General features: G+C 38.2%; 1 protein-coding gene across 6 annotated transcripts in view; it reads left to right on the forward strand.

Annotated features, from left to right (window-relative positions):
* Nucleotides 1–19214, forward strand: part of PDE1C (phosphodiesterase 1C) — a 525292-nt gene that overhangs the window by 395575 nt on the left and 110503 nt on the right. For all 6 annotated transcript variants that reach the window (XM_088834595.1, XM_088834591.1, XM_088834592.1 and 3 more), the window contains 5 exons: nucleotides 554–667; nucleotides 2966–3148; nucleotides 4134–4200; nucleotides 9572–9688; nucleotides 13255–13395. In XM_088834595.1, coding sequence (XP_088690721.1) covers nucleotides 554–667; nucleotides 2966–3148; nucleotides 4134–4200; nucleotides 9572–9688; nucleotides 13255–13395 — 622 coding nt within the window. The remainder of the gene's footprint in view (nucleotides 1–553; nucleotides 668–2965; nucleotides 3149–4133; nucleotides 4201–9571; nucleotides 9689–13254; nucleotides 13396–19214) is intronic.

The following is a 19214-nucleotide window of genomic DNA, read 5'->3' on the forward strand; positions in this document are numbered from 1 at the left end:
CACCACCACCAGCCCCACCAGAGTAATTCTTCCTGTCCAGTAGAAGAGTTTGCCTTCTTGTATTCCTTCTGCAGCCCTCTGTGGTGATCTCCGTGCTCTAAGTCTCATTGCCTGTCTTGGAACAGCTGTGGGCCATGAGACTGCCATTCTCTATGGTCACAGCTGAACAAAGTACCTTCAACTGAAACAGTGTTTGGTGATGTTGCTGGTCATGCTTTACTCTATCCAATTAGGACCAAAAAGAATTAAAATCAGAAAAGAAGCAAAATTATTGATAATTCAGGAAACTGTAGTTAGAAAGTGTGGGGCAAGGTCAGTCCTGGTAGATGAGAACATTTTTGTTCCTGATTCATAGTGGGAAAAAAATGTGTGAATTTATTTTATAACTTGCTTCTTTGAGAAATAATGGTTTCATCATTAGATTTGTATTTTCCTTTCATATATATTGGGATAAATAAGAACATTTAATGGCTATAAACTATTCATTCTAATTGTAGGATTATTTTTTGTTTCTTCTATTCTAATTGAATCATGTCTCTTCCCCCACCTCCAGGTTACGATCTTTGGTCAAACAATTAGAGAGAGGGGAGGCGTCAGTGGTAGATCTCAAGAAGAATTTGGAATATGCAGCCTCCGTGCTTGAATCTGTGTACATTGATGAAACCAGGTGAGCTAAAATGGCAAGAAGTTGATGATAAATTTTCTATTATATAACTTTTTGAAATGTCCCTCGTGGCATGTAGGTGGTAACGTTCAAATGATTGGTTTGATTTGAACTTTAGTTTTCACAAATGGGGTCGATTTGGATATCACATATCCTCTGTTGCTGCTGCTACTGCTGCTGCTGCTGCTGCTAAGTCACTTCAGTCGTGTCCGGCTCTGTGTGACCCCATAGACGGCAGCCCATCAGGCTCCCCCGCCGCTGGGATTTTCCAGGCAAGAACACTGGAGTGGCTTGCCATTGCCTTCTCCGACATATCCTCTGTACATCCTCATTTATAAAAGGATTACTAGATTTCTAATCAAATGTAGAGTTCTTCTGGAATTACTACATATTATTCATCTCAGCCTAAAAATTGCATTCAAGTTTTAATTCATGATGTCCATCTGTAAATGGAAGGTTTTGAAGGGTTGAAGAAGCATTTGTTCTCTTAAATACCCAATATTCCTCCCTCAGTCCTTTGATATGTTATTGATTTTCTTAGAAGACTCTTTTCACTTGAGTTATCCATAAGCACCAAAACACGTCCAGTTACTAAGTGTGTTTGAGAGTAAAAAGAAAAAAATTGCTTTTCTTTGGAAAACATTGAATTGGTAAATATAAAAGGCTTTTCTTGTTTTATCTAGTTCAGAGAAGCTCCTCTGCTAGTATTTTTGACATCTAACTTTTCTGTGCCAAATTTCAATCTGATAGGATTTCCCAGTCATTTAAGAATTGTGTGGTTTAGTTTTTGGTAATATGCTTGAACTGTGGTGCTGGAGAAGACTCTTGAGAGTCCCTTGGACTGCGAGGAGATCCAACCAGTCCATCCTAAAGGAGATCAGTCCTGGGTATTCATTGGAAGGACTGATGCTAAAGCTGAAACTCCAATACTTTGGCCACCTCATGCGACGAGTTGACTCACTGGAAAAGAGTCTGATGCTGGGAGGGATTGGGGGTGGGAGGAGACGGGGACGACAGAGAATGAGATGGCTGGATGGCATCACCGACTCGATGGACATGAGTTTGAGTGAACTCCGGGAGTTGGTGATGGACAGGGAGGCCTGGTGTTCTGTGATTCATGGGGTTGCAAAGAGTCGGTCACAACTGAGCGACTGAACTGAACTGAACTGAATATGCTTGGTTCCTAATTTAAGGAAATTTGGTACCATAGTTTTTTTTGTTGTTGTTGTTATTTTTGCTGAATGTTGTATATTTCTCCCTTACCTTCCAATTGGAAGATCTAAAGAAAAAAAAAACTCATTGACACCTGTTTTTACTGCTTATTTTGAGTGGGGCTTCATATAAGTATAAAATACAACTCTTAAAGTTTTACAGTATTGTAATTTATTGCTATTTATGTTCTGTTCCATGATTAGGAATTAATCATGATTAGGTCTGAAAAGTCTGCTAAGCACACATGACAAATCACTATTCTCAAATAAAGAACTGAATTATTTAGGAAATTTTGCTTAAATTTAGACATTTAAGTTTCTGTAATGTCCTATCAAGCTAGAGAGGGTATCAGTATTTGCCATTTGGGTTTATTACTTCAGAAGACTGAGTTGATGTGATTTGGGTAATACTTTGAAAAGTCTTTTTTTTTTTTCTTTTTTAAAATTTAGTTTTATTGAGATGTAATTGACATGTAACATTGTAACAGTTAAGGTGTACAATGTGTTGTTCTATTTATTTGCTACCATAAGATTACTACTATAGGGTTAACTAACATCTGTATCACATCACGTAATTATTATTCTGTTTGTGGTGGGAACAATTAAGATCAAGATCTTCACAGCTTTGAAGTTTGTAATACAGTATTGTTGTTTATCACTTTTTAAAATTTAATTTATTTGTTTTAATTGGAGGATAATTACTTTACAATATTGTGATGGTTTTTGCTATACATCCACATAAATCAGCCACAGTGTTGTCTATAGTTTTTAAGTGCCATTATTTTCAAACAAAATAATGTTACTTGGCCATCTATGGAATAAATCTTGTGAATACATTTTAAATGAGAGGTTTAGATTCCATTCAAATTCCACAAATCATCAAGGAATAAAGAAAGAACCACCCTGAAATACAAATGGTGGGCTTTCACAAGTCTTGCCCAAAAAAATACTGGATTTTTTTGTGGCCCATTTATTATGGTTTTTTTGCACCTGTGTATTCAGGTGGGTTGGAGAGAAGGAACAGCTGCTTTGAACAGGGAGCTCTAACTTCAGATTTAATCTGTGTCATGCTTCTGTTTCTTGGGTCCAGGCGACTCCTGGATACGGAGGATGAGCTCAGTGACATTCAGTCAGATGCAGTGCCTTCTGAGGTCCGAGACTGGCTGGCCTCCACCTTCACGCGGCAGATGGGGATGATGCTCAGAAGAAGCGAGGAGAAGCCGCGGTTCAAGAGCATCGTCCATGCAGTGCAGGCTGGGATATTTGTGGAGAGGTAAAGATGTCTATCATTCAGTAACCAAAGCAGCGAAAGGGACACTGGTTTCTCATAACTGAAGACTTCGCTTTGATGTAGGTTTGGTATCTTTATAAACACTAAAAATTCTGGGTAGAAACAGTCTTGAGTAAGAAGAGATGGAAAAACGTATCTCTGCATCATTAGCACAAGCTTTTTGCCTTTGCTTGGAATTCTTTTTGTTCATGTTAAGATTTAGTTTGAGTTCAACCTCTGATTTTTTAAAAAAGACATATCTTATCATCACTATTTGACATACATGGATGATGTCTACATTTGAAACAGGTCAAAGATGCTTTGTGAGGTTATTGATCCAGGGAGAAGTTCAGTCAAGGGGTTTGAGTTCCCCCATGACACTTTCCAATTTTGTAAGTCACTTTGCTCTTTGAAATTAAATCACCCCCATCCCCAGAAATGGATTCCAGAAATTGATTTATTCTTCCTAAAATCCTTACTATAAAATTAAATGTTTTAGAAATGCTGTGGTTGGCTCGAAGTTTACCTGGGACATTTTTCTCTTTAGTTTTTGAGTTCTTTTAGTTCTCTTTTTGAGTTCTCTTTAATCTTTTAGTTCTAAAGAAAAATATCTTCTAAATGGGTCCCCCATAGAAGTTCTATGTCAGGATAAAGTAATACATTATGTACTCTCTGTGCTACAGTAGAATTCACTTCCATCAGAAGAGGATACCCAGTTTAATAACTTCATTTGGGTCACATAGACTTAATTTTTGTTTGCTTGTTTACAGTGGTTTACATGTTTGGGATTGCTTTAATTTCGTTTGATTTGAACATTTAAGCCCCTTGAATGACTATGAGAAAGGTTGTAAAATAAATTTTAGGTTCCTTGGGTTTATCAGATGATATGACTTCTTATTAATTATCAATACGGGTGTAACTATGTGGCCTGCTAATTTTTTTTTGTAAGATATAATATTGTATTTTTTTTTCCTTCTGACTATGCCAGAATGTATAGACGGACATCAAACATGGTTGGACTGAGCTATCCACCAGCTGTTATTGAAGCATTAAAGGTAATACCAATAAAAAGGTCTTACAATGTATATGCTGCCCTATAAAAAGTTAAATTTGTTTTTAGAAAATGAGTTTTCATTTACAGTTAATTTATAGTTTTCCCAGTCATTCCTGACTTTTTTCTTTCATTATCTTTTTCTTATCTGTTCAGTAACAGTATTGCTAATTTTTAAGCCTTTGTACTGCCATCAAAAAAAAAATTACGGAATTCTGTGTAGTTTCATTTCTTTCTGCTCTCTTGGAGTAGTTTGGTAATCAGTACAGTGATCTAGCATTATGAGACTCAGTCTGACTTTGGCCATAGGAGATCAAATTTGTTCTGGTTATAAATGTCCAACATCAGGAGGAACTTTTGTGACCATAATTCTACCATTATCTTCTTACCTACTCTGTGTACATTTTGTAGATGAAGAGACTGAAACTTAGTGAGACTAAGACTCAGAGAGACTAAAAAAAAGATAGAGACAGAACTAAGGTTTGATACCAGAGTTATAGGCAGATAGTAAGCTCTCAGTAACATTTTATGCATGAAAGTATGTTCTCCAGAGCTCTCATCCTCTTCATGTATCCTACTATTTTCCCAAAACTCTCACAAAACCTGAAAATTCCATGGAAATTCACACAGATGCTTGAGTTTGAAGAGTTTAAATCCTACAGAATGACTCCCAATCAGACAAGCTCTTGGAATTGTATAGAATATCTCTAAGAGCCCTTGAAAGTGAAAGTGTACGTTGCTCAGTTGTGTCAGACTCTTTGCGACCCCATGGACTATATAGTCCATGGAATTCTCCAGGCCAGAATACTGGAGTGGGTAGTCTTTCCCTTCTCCAGAGGATCTTTCCAACCCAGGTATCGAACCCAGGTCTCCCGCATTGCGGGCAGATTCTTTACCAACTGAGCCACAAGGGAAGCCCTTGTGTAGATGTATTTTTGTATGTGTGTGTAGATTTAAACTCACTAGTCTTTTAAATTTAGGGGCTGTGCTAAGGTCCAGGATCACAGAACTGGTTGACATTGCCTAGTGCTTACACGTGGAGTCATGTCAGCTTAGTCAAAGAGGTTCCAGCATTCTGACTCTTGTTAAATGGGCTTCCTTCGTGACTCAGTGGTAAGGAATCCACCTGCCAATGCAAGAGACATGGGTTTGATCCCTGGTCCAGGAAGATCCCCTGGAGAAGGAAATGGCAACTCAGTCTAGTATTCTTGCCTGGGGAATTTCATGAACAGAGGAGCCTGGCAGACTATAGTCCATGGGGCTGCAGAGAGTCAGACATGACTTAATGACTGAACAACTACAAAGCTGTTTTAGTCTTTCTCTGAAACCTGAAAAGTATATCCCTGATAGAATTTTCAGAAGATAATTTAAATTCTCTATTCACAGAATCAGATCAATTTAATGTCAAGAAAGAGCCCTTTAGGGCCAGTTTGATTTTATATTTCATAGTCCCTTTCTCTTGTCTCAGGGACATTCACTAGGTGACTTTGGGAGACTCTGTATTCAGATTCTCAATTCACCATTTTCTGTCTCTTGTCAAGTCATCTAGGACAGGAAGGGTACTCAGGAAAGATATAGCAGGAAGACACATGTTTTCTCTCCCTCCTCTACAACCCTAACTCTAATGCTCAATAAATCATTGTGTAATTCACAGCAACATTTCTTATTTAATCTGTGAAACCACTTTATAAGATCTGATGTTTCATAACACCCACTGTGAAGTTGTATTGATTTTCATAATTGAATCTGAAACCTTCAGTGAAAGTCTTAGGAATGTTAAAAACATCTTTTATCCTTAATTTCTTCCTTTATTGTGAAAATAAATACAGGTGGTTATACCGGTACTAAGAAATTTATGAAAATATTTCTTACAAATCGGAGTTTCTTTTCTATACAGAATGACTGAAGAAATGTGGAACAAACTGTGATGTGCGTGAATTGTTATTTTATACTTAGGGAAAAGTAATTCTCAGAAGCACACATGTTGTCTTTCAGAGGGGAAAGTTACCTTGATGATTCAGAATAAATACTAACTCTGAATTGCTGCCCTTCTCTACACCATTGCTAATATGTGCAGAAGGCTAAAGCTGTTGTTTCTCTTGGTTGTATGCTCTGTTTACTGTGGAAGTTCAAGACCTTTTTATAATGTAATATTTTTCTGTGTCCCTGGACTCCGGTTTTATTTTCAGTGGATTGGAGTTGAACTGAAGAGATGACATAGATTCTTTTTTTACATAGTGCTTATTAGAAAAAGGTTATTTTCGCTCCACTGCCAGCAATTTATATAGAATCACTATTGTTTTCTTCTGTTACAGAAAATTTCCCCAAAGCCTGAGAGAATACAATTAATAAAATAATCATCCTGCTACTATCATGTTAACCTTTGTGATTAATGTAAGAACATAGCATAAAATAACATTTAAGGAAGAGAATAATTAACCATCACCAATCTCTAAATTTGAAATATGTTGCACTTTTATTCTTTTTATTTGTTTCCATGCAGTGAATACTAGCTTCTAATTTGAGTGGTTTTATCTCTAATCTTCTAAGGTGGGGTTATCAGAAATGGAGAATTGTGCTGTTCCTTAGAAGGGCATATGCTGTGTGACTCAGGAAGAGTCACTGGAAATGACTGGACAGACTCCAGGTTTAAAGTGGGAGGAAATGAAGAGGTTCAGGCTTCCTTCACGTTAGACTAATAGGAAATTCACGGGACTGGTGTTTGGGCCAAATTTGCTAAGAAGAGAAGATTGTTTTAAGGCAGTTAAATTAGGTGCTTGTTAAAATGCAGATTCCAGGCCACAAGCCGGGATTCTTCAGAATCCTCCACCAAAGAATCGACATTTTTTTCTGAGCACCCCAGGTGGTTCTAAAGAACACTGAAATGGTGAGAATCGCAGCTAAAGTATCCCAAAAATGAGCGGCTAGAGAGACTATCCATCTCACGCTCTGTATTTACATATCCTTCTGTTTCTTTAAGACCTGATATTCAGAATAAATCTTGACTTTTTACTATGATTATCTCTTCATTTCCAGTGATAGCTTTTTTCTTCTTTTATTCATTTAAGTGAAGAGGATTAAAAGTTGTCAGATGTGACCAAATGTTTTCCTATCTACTGAGTTATCATTGGACTTTTCTTTAGGACTAATAGCTAGACAATGGCTGTCATGACAGTGCCAATTTTGGTAGCCAAGGTGAACCTTAGGGCTTCCTTGATAGTTCAGTTGGCAAAGAATCTGCCTGCAATGCAGGAGACCCCAGTTTGATTGCTAGGTTGTGAAGATTTGCTGGAGAAGAAATAGGCTACCCACTCCAGTATTCTTGGGCTTCCCTTGTGGCTCAACTGGTAAAGAATCCGCCTGCATTGCAGGAGACCTGGGTTTGATCCCTGGATGGGAAGATCTCCTGGAGAAGGGAAAGGCTACCTACTCCAGTATTCTGGCCTGGAAAAGTCCATGGACTGTATAGTCCATGGCGTCACAAAGAGTCGGACACAACTGAGTGACTTTCACTTTCAAGGTGAACCTTGGGTCTTGGATTAATCTTAAGTGGCTCCACTGTCTGTGGCCTAGGCGCTCTTGGGATATTTAGGGCCTAAGGCTTGGGTCACAGCACATATTCATTGAGTTTACAATGTCATCTGTCAGTAATGCTATCACTGGGGCATCAGTGGAGTTATTGCCTGGTATTGGCATTAGATACTTCATTTCATCTCTCTGGGGTGGCCATCTGTGAAACTGGAGACAGTGATACCCATTTTTAGGGTTATAAGGGTTTGCGAATGTGTATCAACAGTTCCTACTGTGCCTGGCACAGAAAATGTTTAGCACTTGTGGCTATTTCTTTCCTTATTATAATGGAGAAAAAATTATTGAAGGCTAAGGTGAGGTTTACTAATAAATGTGAATTGAAGCAATCTATTTGAAACCTTTCTGGAAATGTTTGGTTTTTCCTGTATACAGTTTGTTTTCCCTGTGCCCTGGTGTCCATGAGAGAGACCCTTCATGATCTCAAGGTGATCTTCATGATTGGGATCTTTGGAGAGGAAGAGGATAGGGATGGACAGATGATGTTGGAATGCAGTGAAGGCTAATGTGGGAGTCACTGGGTCCAGCAGTTCCTGAAAGCCAAGATCTCTTCCAGGAGACCATCTGACACCTAGCTTAGATTCAGTGTAATCTCACATGCATCCTTATTGTCATGCTTATGGCAGTACACTTTCCTTAACCACTGAAATGAAACTCTTGATTTGCTGAGAAACCAAATGACTATTGCTTTAATTATTTCTTAAACACGCCTTTGTTTATAACACCCACAAGTAGCTATTTATAAGTCAAAGACGTATTTGACAGTGTTTACATATATTTTGAAGTCACTATTTTATGGACAAATAAAGCTCTGAACTTTAAGAGTAGTGTGTGAGGAGTGTGTTCAGCTTAGCTCTTAGTTTTATAGTTTCCAGTAAAGTGACTTACAGATTTGAGGACTCGGTCCTCAGATCAGTGACTTCAGAAGTGATAACATTTTTCCATCCCGTGAAATGAAGTCTTCCTCCTTGGTTTCAGCTTAGCAGATTAGATTCTTGAGGGTGACACATTGTTTTGTGTTCTGTATCATGCATGTTTCTGAGCACTTTTAAGTGGGTTAACATTCTCCACAATGGACTAAGAGGAAGTCAGTAGATGGTATCACAGGGCTGGTCAGGGGTAGGAAACACCCTAGGTTATTGTGAAGTCAGTTACAATTTTGGAATTCAGCAGAAGTAGTGGAAGGTTTGGAGAAGGCAATGGCAACCCACTCCAGTGTTCTTGCCTGGAGAATCCCAGGGACATCAGAGCCTGGTGGGCTGCCGTCTATGGGGTTGCACAGAGTTGGACACGACTGAAGCGACTTAGCAGCAGCAGCAGCAGCAGCAGCAGCAGTGGAAGGTTAATGGAAAGAGCCTGAGTTTAAACTTCAGTTGAACGTGTGTTTGTGTTTTTGCCCCACATGTATTCCTAACACTTACCTTCTATGAATCTTAAGGAAATTAGCTAACTTCTCAGTTTTCTCATTTTTGAGATATGACTGATAATACCTACCACTAGACTTGTCTTCAGGATGAGTTATATATTTATCATTTATCATAATGCCTAGGTAGGTACCCAGTAAATTATATCTCTTGTTATTACTAATAAGGCTATTTCATATTTTATCGGCAAATGCTATGTAGGATTGCCATATTAGAAAAAGTTTGAGAGGGGAAACAGTATTAGAGTCTTAGACTCTTAGACTGTGAATTACCTAGTTAGGGCTACAGGCTAACCCCAAAGTAGGGAGATAAATGTACGTGGCTGCCAACTAATGAATTCTTTCTTTCTGCCCTGACCTGTAGGATGTGGACAAGTGGTCCTTTGATGTCTTTTCCCTCAATGAAGCCAGTGGGGACCATGCACTGAAATTCATTTTCTATGAGTTACTCACTCGCTATGATCTGATCAGCCGTTTCAAGGTCAGTGTCTAATTAAAACAACTGCACATATTTGTCCAGCCTTGCAGGACTTTGGGGCTAAGACCAAGAGACTCCTTCTAATGGAGACTGAAAGCCGCTCTGGGGTGACTTGTCCAGAAAGCCACTGCCACAAACTCCACACTGAGGGGAACTTTCATTACTCCCTTGCCTGGTGAGCTCATCAACAAGGGAGAGACTGGAGCCACCTATTTAGATCCCAGTCTTCCTAGAAGTACAGCTGGAAGCCTGAACCAGACCTACCTGCCTGCTCTGCCTACAGTTCTCCTTTCAGCCAGACTCTGTGTACTAATGACCACTGCCAGCAAGGAGACAGGAGTGGAGAGACAGTGTGCGTTTATTGTCTCCATGAACTTCTCTTTCGGCTGCTTGGCTCAAATTCACACAAATACTCTCACTTATCATCTATGATAGATCATTGATATTTCCCAGCCATTTATGTTTTAAATTAATTTTCAACTTTAAGAGCATGAGCCAATTCCAGTGTTCCACCTCCTCAGCCTTCTAATTCCACAGACTCTAGAGGTGGGGTCCTATTCTCTAGGGAACCTGAGCTTTATCTGCTGGCATCTGCCATATCATGCCCCTCACATTTCTCTCATCAATGAATGCGTCTCTGGAAAATGCAGGTCTTTTTCTGTATAAAGTATCAATTTGTCTGGGCAGCATGATTCTTTATCACTTTCCTAAGGACTGCACATTTGGGAGTGTATTTCTTACATAGTCATAAGCACTTTATGACAATGGTCTTTAATTTCTTTTGCATCAGAAGCCTGTTTGACACTCAAAGGCTAATACCGTGTCTGGTAGAACAGACACTAGAATGAGATTCAGGAGATCACCTGGATCCTGATGTCAGTTCTGACCCAGTAGCTATGTGACCTTGAGTAATGACCTTTATCTTTCTGTGATGATCCCATCTGGGAAAAGACACTGCTTTCCTAGAAGGGATAGAACTCCCAATGCCAGTCCAATGATTTCAATAAGAGCAATAACTATGAATCTTATGCTTTCTTACAACTAAATTTCCAGTGGTGTATTACAAAATACCTGGTCAAACATCGGGTCTACCCAAAGTTATATGGTCCCCAGCTAACTCCAGTTCCCAAGAACTGGCATCATTCACACTTACCTCTGTGTAAGGAACATTTTGAAGCAAGACTTAGTTACATCATGGACAGGTTTCAGGATTTCAGAAGAATTCTAGGGCACCAGCAGAGGTGGTGAGCAGGAGGACTGACCATGTTACAACCTCCAGATGGATGCTAGGCAGCTTGGCAAGGGCTGGGTTGACAACCTGCTAGAGGAGAGTATAGAGTGCTCATGCTCCACTCATGCCCACCAGTAATCCTGGATTTGCTTTTAAAGTCCCTTATATTAAGGAGAAAGAGTAAATGGCCACTTTTTCAAGTTTCCTCTCTTTCCACCCGAAACTCATTTCATTCTCTTCTTGTTTAGGACCTACTGGTCATGATCAAAGAGGAGGAGAGTGATGATGGGTTAGGAGTCAGGACCAATCCCGTTTTATTGGCCCCTGTCCTGGAATGAGGTTTTCATCCTGTCAGCTTAACGTCTTGGGTTTTATTTTTTCAGGCATACATGCTGGAAGATGAAAAAAAAAAAAGTATTCAGGTAGCTTGAGGAAGAGGATGCTGGGGGAGAGTCATATTTCTCTTGATCTATTACTGTGGTTTATTTAATATGCTCAAGAGGCAGATCTTTCACTGTCTGAGCCAGTGGAGAATGGGCCATGAACTGGTCTCACTGGATATGCCCATCATCAAACTGATGCAGAATTGCAGGTCTTTAAGGCTTATGTTTTTAAAAATAAAAAATTATAGATTAGAAAAGAATAAAAACAAATCTGAATGAAATAGAATGGTAATTTCAGAGTCTTGGAGACTTGACAAAGATATTATTTTTCAAAAATTTTGTTTTATCTGTTTTGGGGCATTTTGATTGTTTCTGTTATTCATTAAAATAAATTCAAAAGAAGACTGGTAAAAGATCCAGTGGATGCTCAGGACCTCAAAAGAAGCTCCAGTACACATCAGTTCAGTTCAGTTCAGTTCAGTTCAGTCGCTCAGTCGTGTCCGACTCTCCGCGACCCCATGAATCACAGCACGCCAGGCCTCCCTGTCCATCACCAACTCCCGGAGTACACTCAAACTCATGTCCACAGAGTCGGTGATGCCATCCAGCCATCTCATTCTCCGTCGTCCCCTTCTCCTCCCACCCCCAACCTTTCCCAGCATCAGAGTCTTTTCCAGTGAGTCAACTCGTCGCATGATGGACACACCTTTATCTAGCGTTTCAGTGGCTCATAGTTCTCCAATGAACAGCTCAAAGAATCTAAGTTCATTGGATCTTCATTTTTAAAATGATAATGAATTAATCTCTCACATATGAAAGGCTATATTTAAAATTTTTAAATCCACAGATAGAAAATATGGAGCAGTGTTCCCAAGGAAGAACATAGTATGGATTCTCATGAAGCACTTATTTTTTTCTTATGAATGTGATTTCTAGTCTCCTGGAACACATACTTTCTCCTTTTCCCCCAATCTTATAATTGATAATCTACCCTAAACCAAGGAATTGGTCTAGAAAACTAATACACTGAATGTTTTCCAAGGCCCCTTATTTTGTATAGGCATTTTGCAGTTGTTCACTTTCTGCCAAATAGAAAAAGAAGGTATGTATATTACCCTTGAGACAGAAAGCAGCTAGGATAACTGTAAATATTTTTCCAGATTGCAAGGCACCAATAAGTTGGGCTTCCCAGGTAGCGCCCCTGGTAAAGAATCTGCCTGCCAGTGCAGGGGATGCTAGAGACATAGGTTCGATCCCTGGGTTGGAAAGATCCCCTGGAGTAGGAAATGGCAATCCACTCCAGTATTCTTGCTTGGAGAATTCTATGAAAAGAGGAGCTTGATGAACTACAGTCCATGACGTTGCAAATAGTCGGATGCAACTGAGCGACTGAGCATAATAAGTTGTCAAGTAATAAACACAAGAACACAACTTGTTTCTGTTATAGAACAGACTGTCATTTGTAGTTTTTTTTTTTCTCAGCTGTCCAGTGTACCCATCATTCCTTCTAAAGGGTGCAGTTTTCAGAAGGCTTGAGTTTGTTTTACAGTCATTTTATAATTTAAATCTTTGTGTACTTTATGTTTTCTCACAAGTAAATGAGATGCTGGATAGTATTTGTTCATTTATTTCTTAACAAAGACTTGAACCTTTGCCTGAGATTTAAGTGAACACCTGCTTTTTTGCCCTCAATGTCCTTGAGATGATACTGTCATTACCTTGGGCCTCTGAACTGGAGAACAACAAACAATTTGCAGGGCAGACCAGGGACTTCTTGTTAGATTTTCAAATTATCCAATACTCTGTTCAGTGATTTTTATTAACTTTGAAAAGTTCTTGTGTCCTTGTGTGCTCTCTTAATGCTTTCAGGAAGAGGTAGCTAGAATACCTTTGACATTTTTGCTCTCTCAAAGCTACTAAATCACTAGCCAGTTAACCTTGCCACTCTCTTTCAGATCCCCATTTCTGCACTTGTCTCATTTGTGGAGGCCCTGGAAGTGGGATACAGCAAGCACAAAAATCCTTACCACAATTTGATGCACGCTGCTGATGTCACACAGACTGTGCATTACCTTCTCTATAAGACAGGAGTAGCAGTAAGTACAGATAGGAACTCAGATTACACAAAGATGTGATGGTGATTTTTTTTTTAAATTGGAGGCTGTTTCTATTCTGATGAGGTTGAACCCACAAGAAATGTATTGTTTTACGGACTTCCTATTCCCCAATAATTATCTAACCCAATCATGGAGAGTGTTGGAATTCCTTATTGCCTGTGACTTTTTCTTCATCCTGGACTTGATGAAAAAAAATCTGGTAACACTTGTATCCCTACTAGGCTGTGGCCAAATTAAATATATTTCTATAACTAAATATGCATTTCCAGATATAGAGAGTGGTACTATTAATCTCTTGCTGTGTTCAATCACATTGATATCCATGCATATTGAAATTGAATTGAGTATACTTGGGAATAATATTGTACACAATTTGCTTTTGGTTTAAACCAATAGATCTTTTTCACACGGGCTGTGGTTATTCTCATCTTGTTTATTATGTACATTTGATTTTTTTGAACCTAAAGGTCAAACTTCACCTCTAACCATTTGGAAATTTCTTGCTTTGATCCAACATTTTAGCTCTTTAGATACTTTTGAATCTCTGATCTATAACTCATTGTTTTAACAAACCTACTCAATTTGGTCATGTACTTCTTGCCCTCTTTGCCTTGATATAAACTATTCATTTTAAAGGTACTGCTGTTAGTGACAGTTAGGTCTCTGTAGTAAATCTTTATGACTTTTTACTTTGAAATCTTCTTCACAATTGACATTGAGATAGACATTTAGGGGGTGTGGTTATTAATTAACCCATAAACCCAGTACACATTTGTTATCTTTTCTGCTAGGGCATGTTGAGAGACTTGGTCTAATATCTCATATTAAATATGGAATACAGTGGGAGGAGTGTGGGTTCTGGAGCTAGATATAGTTGGGTATAAATCCTTGCATAATTGCTTATTAGATTTGTGACCTATGATAAATTGCTTGAATCTCTTGAGTCAAGATTTCCTCATTTCTAAAATTGTGAAAAATCTTCTGTCTTGTGGAAGTACTGTGACAGTTAGGAATAAAGTATCAAAAGTATGAATGCTCTCTCTGCCTCATAAAGAAAGCTCAACAGTTAGGAATTGTTCTTATTTAAACTCTGTAAGATTGTCCTTAACCTCTCAGTAGTCTTCATGTTTTCCTTATTATAAAGTCAGTTTCTTAAAAACAGTATTTAAAAAGGTGTTTTTTAAATTTTAGAAACTCTACATAGGAACCTGTATAATATGATAAAGAGTTTCTGCCCAAAATTTAGAGCAGACATCAGTTTATAGTGGTTCCATGAAAGCATGGAGCAAAACAGGAATCCAACATTAATATTGCTAGTGAGCACTTTTCTGGAGATTCTCAATCAGTGCAATATGGTATCTACAAAAATTGAAGAAGCTTCCTATGAAAATAATGTGATGATCTGTCTAACAAAACCCCTCAAAACCCTATAAATTATTAGATCAAATAAAAGACCTCAGTAAGATATGGATAAAGTAACTGTCTTATATACTGTTTCCCAACATACATTCCCAATAGTTTTTTAAAAAACCTACAAATTACCCATGAAGAACTTCAAAATTAATGAAAAGGAAACTGAAATTAAAGGGCATGAAAATAATGTTTAAATAAGTGAAGAACTATATCATGTTTTTAATTGAAAGCTTCAGTATGAAACAGATGTTAATTCTTCTCAAACTCATCTTTACAAATTCAGAGCAATACCAGTAAAAATTCCAAAAGGATTTAGCATGCAACATAATAAGCTGAGTCTAAAATTTATGTAAAATATATATTTAAGAATCATAGGAAAAACAGTTTTGAAAAAGACAGTGTGTATGATGGGGTAGTTCTTACTCTACTAGATGTTAAAATATCTACTAAAGCTATAGTAAAGCAATGTATACAATGTGCAAAAGTAGACAAATATATCCATGGAATTGACTGAAGTTTTAAAAACTGAACCCAAATATTGATTGAGCACTTATTATGTGCCATGTACTTTATAAAAGGATGAGGGTGCATTGTAACTCTTAGAGAACTTGCATTCTAGTAAGAAGTTGCAGATAAAAGACCAATGAAAAAGCAAACAAGAAAATATCGCTAGTATTCTGCAGAGGATTAGAACAGGGGACCTACACAGGGTAAATTAAGTTTTATTAGATAGGAAAGGCATCTTTCTAGAAGTAATATTTAATCTGAGACCGTTGTGATTTTAGGTTTGAGTCATGCTAAGAGCTGAAGGAAGGTATGCCAGTGGCATTAGTGCAGAATTAGTCAACTTCCTCATGACTGGAGGGAGTGAATTGTACACACTTCCAGTTATAAAATAAAAAATCATGAGAATGTAAAGTACAGACTAAGTTGGCTTTGTAAGCTTGGCTAATGGGTCTCAGTGTTATTCAAAGTGCAGTGTGAGCCAGCTAAAGCATTTTGCCGTGGGAGTGTGATGATCTGGTAAAGGCTAGACAAGGATCACTGTGAAGAATGGGTCTTGAGGCATCCTGTTGGAAGAGTAGTGCAGAAGTCTTCTGGAGAGATGATGGTAGTTTGGACTAGGAAGGATCCTCCTGGGGTATAGAGAATGTCCTACTGTTGTCCAACAGGACAACAAATGTCCTGTTGCTGAGGTAGACTTGAAAGAATTGGATGGTATAATAGGATTTCAGACACTAAGGAAGGGAATCAAGAGAACAGATTAGATTTTTGGTTGGATAAGCAAGGTTGATGAGAGACGCTTTCAGGGAAGGGGAGTCAAGAGTTTTGATTCAGACATGTTGACTTTAAGATCTTTATGAGATATCATTGTGGAGATGTTAAGCAGGAAGAAAACCAAAGGGGTCTAGAGTTCTGGGGAGGAGCCAGGGATGGACGAGGAGGTTAGGCTCTCAGGAGCATATCAATATTATTTAAGGACATGAAACCAGATGACATGGTCTGAAGAAAGGGTGTGTCTAGAGAAACAGAGGCACTGTGAAGTGAGTCCCGGAGCAGTATAAAGTTTAAAATGGAGCTCATTACTTCACCATTTTAGTTTGGATAGTTTCCTTTATAGGATATCATTTGATTAACCACTCAATTTACATTCAAAGTAGCTTGAGATTTTTTTGAGAAACTCAGCCTTGGAGATTTTAGACGGCCCTTGTTCCTCCAGATCATTTACAACTATAATATATATTTCAAAAATGATGTGTGGAAAAACAATAAAATGAGGACAAAGAATTAGAGCCAACAATAGTAACTGAAAAAGGGTAGCCAGTATCATTAGGACAAAACCCAAGACAGCGTGAGGTTATGGAAGCCAAGGTAAGAAAGATCTCCAAAGGAGAGCGGTGACTTGTGTGCCACATGCCGAAAGGTTGAGTGGGATGGGGACAGAGAAGTGACCACTGCTTTTAGCAACATTGGGAGTCATTGGTGTCCTTGTCATGATCAGTCCCCGTGGTTTGCTGGGGATGGAACATGGACTGACGTATGACAAGGACAGACCTGCAGGTGAGAAAGTCAGGACACATCTATAGAAAACACTAGTAGAGGGAAAATTACTTGGTTCCGAAAATGTTTGGGGGACAGTTCATTTGGGAAAAAAAAACAATAGTTTTTGTCCTACTTGAAGTCATTCACCAAATATCAGACAAATGAATTAAAGATGTGAGCATAAAATTTTGATTATATTAGAAGAAAATATGAAGTTATGTTTATAGCCTTGAAAAAGGAAACCCTTTCTTAAATAAGCCTCAAAACATGAATTATATAACAAAATATTGATTAGAGTACATGAAAATGAAACCTTCTGTAGGATAAAAAAAAATCATCGTAATTAAGTCAGTACTTGAGGAAAATATGTAGAGATCAAGGATTAAGATCCAGATTATATAAATCAACAAGAAAGTGGTATAAATCCCATGGGCAAATAGGAGGAAACACACTGACTGAGTTAATATTGTCCTATCGCCAAGGGTCTGTCATGAGCTGAATTTTGTCCCCTTTCCCTAATCTCCAGTGCCTCGGAATGTGACTCTGTTTGGAGATAAGGCACTTAAAGAGGTAATTTAGGTAGATGAAGGGCATATGGGTTGGCTCTAAACCAGTGTGACTGATGTCCTTATAAGAAAAGATTAAGACACAGACATGCAGATGCCCTGAGGAAAGAGAATGTGAGGACATGGGGAAGGGGGCCCTCTGCAAGGTGCAAAAGAGCTGTCACCGCAAACCAGCCCTCCTAAAACCTTCATCCTCCGTAATTCTGAGAAAATAAATTTCTGTTATTTAAACTGCCTAGTTGGTGACGCTTTTATATAACAGCTGTAGCAAACTAATACAGTGGCAGAGCCAGGATTTGGTCTCAGCCTGACTTCTAACATTTAAATACTTCATGTATTTAAATGTTAATATTTAGCCATGCTTCTGCAATGCTGGTGGCGAAAAAGAGCCCTGACATTCTTATACCTCAGTATGCTCATGCGGTGAGGATTAAAATGGATATGAAAATATACTTTGAAATCATCTGTTTGACATATACGTAGTTAGCACCTACTGCATTCAGTGTACTATGGAGACATAAAGGTGAATCATAGGCGGTCTTTTTAGCCATCTGGAAAAACTCCCAAGCACTTATGCTAATGTAAGTTCTCATTAACATACATTAACATAGATGTTATTTCACAGCAGCCAATGATCATGACGTCCTGCATACTATTCTTGAATGAGCTCATTTGCCATTGCATTTTCATTATCAATTCAAGCCATATTCAGAATAATTCTTAAATATAGAAATTACTTCCTCCCACTCTCTCTTAGAAACGCAGCTCAAAACAAACTTCTTTCATTGCAAGCTTACAAAAACAGTAGGAAGCATTCTGATGAATGGAGAGCATATTGTGACTCTAACCTTTTATTACAAACCAAGTGGGAGAAAATGCTTGAAATCATTTCAGTTTTATAAACTGCAAGACACATAGGGAATGAAAATATCCCATTGATAAAGTGACGTCTGGGCTTCAGCATCCACCGTGTTACTCATTGTAATCTGTTTATATTACTCATTATTGCTTAGCCTAGATGCCTAGTGAGGCTTGAATCTTTTCATCATGATTTTGCTCACATCTAAGAGAAAATCTTTGAACAGAATTAGACTGAAGAGTTGTTGATTGAATAGATATGAATCAGACTCCGAGATCCAGTCTGCTTTTGAGTTAGATCGCAAGATTTCAAACTCCAAGCCTATCCTTTGTCCTATTCATTGCTTTTATTAGGCAAGGTGCCATTAATTTTTCTTTTGCTTTCTTTTTTTAAGAAAAGAGAAATGTGTATCTTGTTCTTTTGATTATAAATGACATTACCATATTTATAAGGGGCACACTAAGGACATGTAAACAGCATCCTGGTTAAAGAGTGCTAAGTAATTTTATTAGGGTTTATGGTTGGTATAATTTTGGGCCCCATGACCTCTGCCCTCTGATGTCACATTTTTTAATACATTATATTAAATGGCTAAAGGGGTTCTGCAGATACAGAAGGGTGCTAATCAGAGGACCTTAAAATAGGGAATTGATCCTGGATTCTCCAGGTGGGTCCAGTGTAATCACATGAGTCCTTAAAACTCAAGAATCCAGGGACTTCCCTGATGGACCATTGGTTGAGACTTCCCTTTCCAGTTCAGGGAGTGTGGATTTGATCCCTGGTCATGGACCTAAGGTTTCAGATGCCTCATGACTGAAAAAAAAATGAAAGGAAACAGAAACAGTATTGTAGCAAATTCAATAAAGACTTTAAAAATAGTCCACATCAACAAAAAAAAATCTTTAAAAAAAGAAATG

The sequence above is a fragment of the Moschus berezovskii genome, chromosome 3, assembly GCF_049115385.1.
Source record: "Moschus berezovskii isolate FMDL1 chromosome 3, NW_MosBer_1.0, whole genome shotgun sequence".
NCBI lineage: Eukaryota > Metazoa > Chordata > Mammalia > Artiodactyla > Moschidae > Moschus > Moschus berezovskii.